At 29.2% G+C, this 6,944-nt stretch overlaps 1 protein-coding gene across 1 annotated transcript; it reads left to right on the forward strand.

The window, feature by feature from the left end:
• The first annotated feature begins 737 nt into the window (after window positions 1-737).
• LOC105131487 (transmembrane protein 56-B-like) lies at window positions 738-2,702 on the forward strand. The gene is made up of 6 exons (XM_011034488.1): window positions 738-883; window positions 1,029-1,107; window positions 1,288-1,409; window positions 1,493-1,568; window positions 1,654-1,713; window positions 2,247-2,702. The coding sequence occupies exons 1-6, from the start codon at window positions 738-740 to the stop codon at window positions 2,373-2,375; spliced, it is 612 nt and encodes a 203-aa protein (XP_011032790.1). The 3' UTR covers window positions 2,376-2,702.
• The last annotated feature ends 4,242 nt before the right edge of the window (window positions 2,703-6,944 follow it).

The following is a 6,944-nucleotide window of genomic DNA, read 5'->3' on the forward strand; positions in this document are numbered from 1 at the left end:
TGATTCCGTACACTTCATTTACTTCATGCGCATCAGGGCCAAATTTTCCTTATTGTAGACCTAATAGTATAGACATGTTAAAATATCTCAGTTACCATTGAAAATAACAGAGCAATGTCTTGTGGGAAACCACAAATAGATGGGAAAGACTGGTATCTTTTTCTTACAATACAAATGAGCTGCAGTGTCTTGAGGGTGATATTATATTTAACACACTATAGCCTGAACAACTTTTTCAAATTGTTGGGGAATTGTTCCATGGATACTGTTTGATGTTGCAAAATGATGAAAGTGATGGTTATATTGATGTGCTTTTTGAAAGATTACAAAGCACTCTTTTCTACCTCAGATCCTAATTTGACCACATGTTCTCAAGAACACCCGGTTGAGCTCCCCCCCAACCCTTGATTCAAGACAATTGTTCTGCTTTTGTTAGCTCCTGCACTTGAATACTTAACAACAGGAAAATATCCAGTCCCTTTTAGCTAATTAGCTTCTGAATGGAGAACAAAGCAAATGTTCTAAGTTATTGGTTACTGCAAATCTTTACAGCATAGATTATCTTTCAACTTTTAAACACATAAATTGGATTCAAAAAGTCAACCAGGCTATTTAGTTTATGTATCCTTGTCAAAGAATTTCCATGCTCTCTCTCGAATTTGAATTCTGTAAACATGGATTTTACTGCATAAGATTAAAAGTCTTCAAGCATCTCTCTAACTTCTTTCATCTGCATTATGGTACACATGCAAGGAAGTGATGGCATGGTTCTGAATCTTAAATCACCTTCTTTATACATTTATATTGTTGACGGTGGAATTTCGTTGCTTGCAAATAACCTCTTGATGGTCATTCCCGTGGCTTTAAGCAAAACTTATTTTCTGTATGTGGGTGGGGCTGTTTTTACCCAATAGATTAGTCTAGCCAAAAGTCTGGATGCGCATGTCTAGACTTGCTTTTTGTTTGCCTAATAATATCATTTTCTGCTGTGTCCTGTTTCCTTTATCTCATTCTCTGATGTGATATTGACAGGTTTCTGCTGGTTATTTCATTGCTGACCTTGGGATGATTATTTGGTTTTATCCTTCTCTGGGTGGGGTGGAATATGTAAGTGATTATTTTGTGTGCAAAGATTAATTGACCCCAATACTTTGTGTTTCCTCTCTCCTCAAGCTTTGTTTAATTATGCCTTTGCAAGCACAACCTAGTTGAAAGGACATGTCAGCTAGGAAGTTGTTACTAAACTTGGAATTGATCATGGATACAATGATAACATAATCATGTCAGGTGATTCATCATTTTCTTTCCCTGGTTGCTGTGGCATATTCGATGTTGACTGGGGAGGGGCAGCTTTACACCTACATGGTTCTTATCTCTGAGACAACTACTCCTGGAATCAATTTGAGATGGTAATTTTGTATTTTATAATGATTCAATGACCAACCATTGTGATTTTGTTATGGATTGTGAGATTCAGCTTCGTTTTGTGAAGGTATCTTGACACAGCTGGAATGAAGAAGTCTAAAGCATATCTCTTAAATGGGGTTGTGATATTCTTCGCTTGGTTTGTAAGTGAATTGTGAATTGAAATAAACACCCATTTCACCTTACTAATTCCTAAACATGCTTAGTTAACAATAAAACTATGTGCAGGTTGCTAGGATACTCTTGTTTATCTACCTGTTTTACCATGTCTTCCTGCACCTATATCAGGTAATAAATATACCTGCAAAACTTCTCCATGTTATGATTCTGACTGTTATGCAGAATTGGAAGGCATAACTGATGAGAATTTAAAATCTCAGATTTAAAACATAACTAGTTGAATTTAATGTTGACTATAAGATCAGAACTTAAAAGATTGATCATATGCAAGGCTTAGTCAGGTTGATGAATGCAGCAACCCATTTGCATCATGTTGCAAGCAACCCTTTTTTCATTAGGTCATAGAAGTGGTCATTTTGTGCCTTCTAAAATGGGAAGGAGCTGTTTTGTGTTGCTGTAAGATCTAAGGACGTGCTTCATCATGCCATATACCAAACAGCTTAATAACAACGTAGAGAATCTTGTTGAAAAGAACACAAAAGAGAAGGAATGACCTCATTTTACTAGTATAGTAATTTCTCACAGATTGACATGATCAACAAATTTAAGATGAATGTTTGATGATTTGTGTTGGAAAGGTGAATGCTTCCTTGACGACTAAAATTTGCACGTGAATTGCTATTTTTGTTCCCTCCCCACAGGTCAAGCAAATGCACTCCTTTGGACGACTCCTGGCACTAGTAGTGCCAGTAGTGCTATCTGTCATGAATTTGATGTGGTTTTGGAAGATTTTCAAAGGAATGAAAAAAACGTTAGCAAAGCGGCACTGAATAACATATCTAAACTGTAGTTGTGCAAACAAGGAAGTAGGCTGCTGCATATACATCGGCTCATGCTACTCATCTGGTGTGTTTATGTTGTGCGTTCTCTCCCCCGTTATTGTGCACATGCACACTTGTAAATGGTTTTTCCACAATAGGAAGCTTTTTTCTTTTTGTTTACCGTTGAATGTAGATCCAATTCTATAGAAGAAGTTGAATAAGAAACTTTACTGCTCGAAGCTGTGAGTGTACAGAAACGATGAGACATGAGGATGGCTTTGTGCATGTATTATTGGCTCGACTTTGGCAATAAAATATTAAATCCTGGGATCAGAGGAGTAATTCATGCAAAAAATAGGACTGGACAAAATGTTAGCATCATAAGGGTAATGGCTATCTTCTTCGGGCAAATATGGGAGAGAGCCCTTAAAATCAGGGATGCAGCAGGGAATTTTGCAAGCTATGAAGATCGCAACGTGTTCTGGAATTGTCATGCAGCGCAAGTATTCTATAAGCCAATTTGTTCGCCATTCAGTATGTATGAGATCATGAGGAAGCAACCCTTGATGCTATGAAATTTAAGAGAATGGTTCCTCCCTAGGCCATAGCTTCACAGCAGCGGTCTCATCAGCAGCAAGGCTCTGCTCTTACTTGCATGTCTTGCCAAGCCATAATCAGCAGGTGGTTTGATATACTCGTAAAGAAATAAAATCTAGTTTAGGAGCACGTGTATGAGAATTATTATTTTCTTTTTAATCCCATTACTAATAAATTAAAAGAGGTGACTGTTTTATTGTACGCCCACTTTCTGTTAACCTAGAGAGAGCACAGTGCATTCACAATGTTGGTGTGTTTTGATGCGGAAAAATATGTTTTGGTCCTTATATTTTTTTTTTTAATATTTGATCCTTGTAGTTTTAGTTGTTCATATTTCAATTATAAAAACTTGGGTTTTGGGTCCGAACCATCTAGACTTCGATTTTTGGTGGTTGAAATTTGTTATAGACATACGACATTTCATATGCTTGAATGGGCATTATGTTGTCTGTAAAACAAGCTTGTGAGTTTGGGCTTGGTTCTTTTGGCGCTTCACCTTTTATTTATTTATATTTATATTAAAATTATTTTTCAACAAAATTACAAAAATATATTTAAAAAATCATTTGGTTTTGTTGTAATTTAATTTCAAATAAGATTAGAGCTTTTAATTTATGGTAATATTAATAATTATTTTATATTTAATTATGTATGAATCTAATATCCTTATTTTAAAAAAAAAATCTCATGAATATTCAATGAAAATAATTTTTTTGTTACCATTAATTTTTATATAGTTTTCTCAAATTAATTATTCTTTTATTTTTATACAATCATCTTAAACTTATAAAAAAAAATCATTGAAACTTGCTTTTAAATCATGAAAATTTTTTATACAAAAAACCATGCTTCTAATAAAAAAGATGTTTATGTTAAAATAAAAAGAAATACATGAATAAGGAAAGAAAGTTTTGATAAAGGAATATTTTTCTTCCTCTTCATTTAAGTCATTACAATTCTCATGAAATATTTATTTTAATTGCCTTGAATTTTTACCTGAAGAAATGATTGATAAAAAAAATTCTTATAAAGAACATGAATTAAAAAAAAGGAATTTTAATTAAAGAAATATATATATTTTTAGAATTTTAATTATAGAGAATTCAATAATTATTTTAAAAAAGGATCATGTGGCATCTAAAATCACTAGGTTATTCCTTAAAATATGTTTGAATCATGGGTTTGCACTTGATACTAACGCTCTCTTACATTTAGAATTCTATAAGATTAGTTTTATTTTTTTTAGGACCAAAGTCATACTAGATTTATTACCCGAACATGCCTTGTTATTGGTAGAGCAAATTTTTTATTCTGTGTAAAAAAAGTATTAGAATAAAAAAAAATTCAAAATCTTGAGTAATTACTTCTAAACAATATGAAAATAAAACGCAACAACAATAAATAAACTGATAAAAAAATAAAAGATAAAAAGAATAGATTGAACATATTTGGATTATCAAACAATCTAATGTTAACCTAATAAAAAACAAATCATAAAAAATAACAAAGAAATAATAATAAAAAAACATAAGCTTTTTTTAAAAAAAACTCAAGTTAATCTCCAAAACTTGCAACTTGTTAAATTCTAAATCTAGATTCAATTAAAAAACTTAACTCTTAGCCAATTTAATTTTGAACAATGAAATTTTTGAAATATATTAATAAAAAAACTTGAAAAAATGAAAAAAAATGGCAAAAAATTTAATTTTAAAAGATCATATCAAGAAAAAAATATTAATATAAAAACTTATAAAAAAACACCAACAAAAAAAATTTGAATTAAAAAAAAAATTAGGACTAAACTTGAAAGATTAAAAAATTATAGGGGGTGAAATTAAAAATTATTTGTAATATAATAAATTATTTACAGATTAAAAAATAGTAGGGGGTGAAATAGAAGAACATTATAAAGGGCGAACCAAATAGAATTAAACTAAAAAAATAATAGAACAAACTTCTAAAAAAGGATAAAAAAATGAGAAAACGTTAATTTAGAAAAACATAAAGATAAAAAACCAATCAAACTCAACAAACCTCTTACCTGGTCTAGTCTCTAAAAATCACATCCCGTGAAAGCTTTGACTAGAATTCAGTTAAGAAACCTAATTCTCAACCAGTTTAATTTTGAAGCATGAGATTGAAAAACAATTAATTAAAAGAAGCTTGTAAAAGCAACAAAGTGAACAACGATAAAATTTGATAGAAAAAATTGAAGGAGGATACAATTTAATAAAAAAATTAAAAAAAATCTGAAATAAAATAAACAGTAATTAAAAGAATAAGAACCAGATTTTAAAAACTTGAAAAAAATAATAAGCAAACCCAGATAAACATCATAAACTTGATCAAATCTTAAAAACTTGCAACTAATGGAACCATGAATTTAGGTTTAATCAAGAAATTTATTATGGGTCAATTTAAAAATATCAATTTTAAAAACTTGTTAAAACAAACAAAAAGATGCAATCCAAAAAACATGAATGCAATTGATGGAAAAAAAGAATGGTGAAAACATTAAACAAAACCATTTTATAAAATGATCGCAAATAAAAACTTGTCATGGTAAAAAAAATTAGAAATTAAAAGAACATGGATTGAATTTGATAGGAGAAAAAAAGCAAAGGAGGTTGAAATCACAAAACAAAGTCAATTTAAAAACTGAATAAAAAATTAGAAATCAAAAGAATAAGAATCAAGATAAGAAAAATCATAAAAATAAAAATAAAAAAGAGATTAAATCTAAGAACCAACAAATTAAAAAGTTGTTTTTGAATTTTTAAGAGTTGATGTGAAAATCTAAATGGGGAGAGAGAGAAGAAAAGGGAAAGAAATAGTTGTTGACACCAAACTACTCTGAATGGTGTGACAATTGCTATCTTATCAGGCCGGGGTTACTAATGCCTTTCAAATGCTGCTCTGGAATATAGTATTTAATGGTTGTACAACCTTTCACGTGCTGTTAAAATAGCTTGGGGATTGTCCACGTACCCCAATAATTTTTTTTCTAGTAATATTTAATAAAAATAATTTACAAAAATATCCCTTAGTATCCTTAAAATTTACAATAAAAGCAAAGTAAAATGACATAAAATCCTTGGGTAAGAGTTTAATTGGTTTTGTATTTAAGGATACCAAAGTAATTACCATATTTCCAAAAAACATACAAAAATACCCTTGAGTAGTAGGTGTTAAATTATTTTATTCAAGGGTTAAATAAATAATTTTACTATGCATTGAAAAATAAAATTTATAAACCTCTAAAGACATTTATGTCATGGTTAAATAAAAGATAGTTTTGTTTTTGTTTTTTTATTGATTTTTTATGGATTTTTTTTAATTTTATCATTCAACATATGATTGATTTTTTATTAATTTTTTTTTAAATTTATAAAGTAATTTGATAAATTTTATTTTTTAATTTTATCATTCAACATTTGGTTAATTTTGAACTGGTCTCAAATGAGTATCATGATATTTGGTCGATACTCAATTTTACTAGTTTTTTGTTGTTGTTGTAGAATTAAATAAAAAATAATTTCAGAAAAAACGTTATTAAATCTAGTGGGGTGTATGATTTGAACCATGAGTTTGAGAGGTTCACCCATATTCACTTGAATCTTTTTTTTGTTCTTTTTTAATTAATTTTTTTTTATTTTTTTCCTTTAAGATTGTGTTGATTAGAAATTAAACTTCATCTTTTTTTTTAATTTACTTGTTATTGGTTTATCATGATCTCATGAATAGATTATGTATTTTATAGGTAATCTAAGTTGATCAAAATCAATCTAATAGACTGTCATACATTTTAATATTTTTTTAGAAATATTATCTAATATAAATATCAAATTTTGAATTTATAAATAATTTTTTTACTAAAAAAATACGAAAGCAAAGTCTAAATATTTTTTTAATGTTAAAAAAATTGATATAACATGTGACTTAGAGCCGATGAATTATCTAGTGTAATCTTATATTGTTTGT

This window comes from Populus euphratica, unplaced genomic scaffold (genome assembly GCF_000495115.2).
Source record: "Populus euphratica unplaced genomic scaffold, PopEup_1.0 scaffold23.1, whole genome shotgun sequence".
Lineage (NCBI taxonomy): Eukaryota > Viridiplantae > Streptophyta > Magnoliopsida > Malpighiales > Salicaceae > Populus > Populus euphratica.

Excerpts from the sequence above, each read along its gene's own strand:
- LOC105131487 (XM_011034488.1), top strand. The coding sequence starts at position 738 with ATGGTACACATGCAAGGAAGTGATGGCATGGTTCTGAATCTTAAATCA. Across the intron at positions 884-1,028 it reads TTAAGCAAAACTTATTTTCT|ACAGGTTTCTGCTGGTTATT; the intron begins GTATGTGGGTGG and ends GATGTGATATTG. Across the intron at positions 1,569-1,653 it reads TGATATTCTTCGCTTGGTTT|GTTGCTAGGATACTCTTGTT; the intron begins GTAAGTGAATTG and ends AACTATGTGCAG.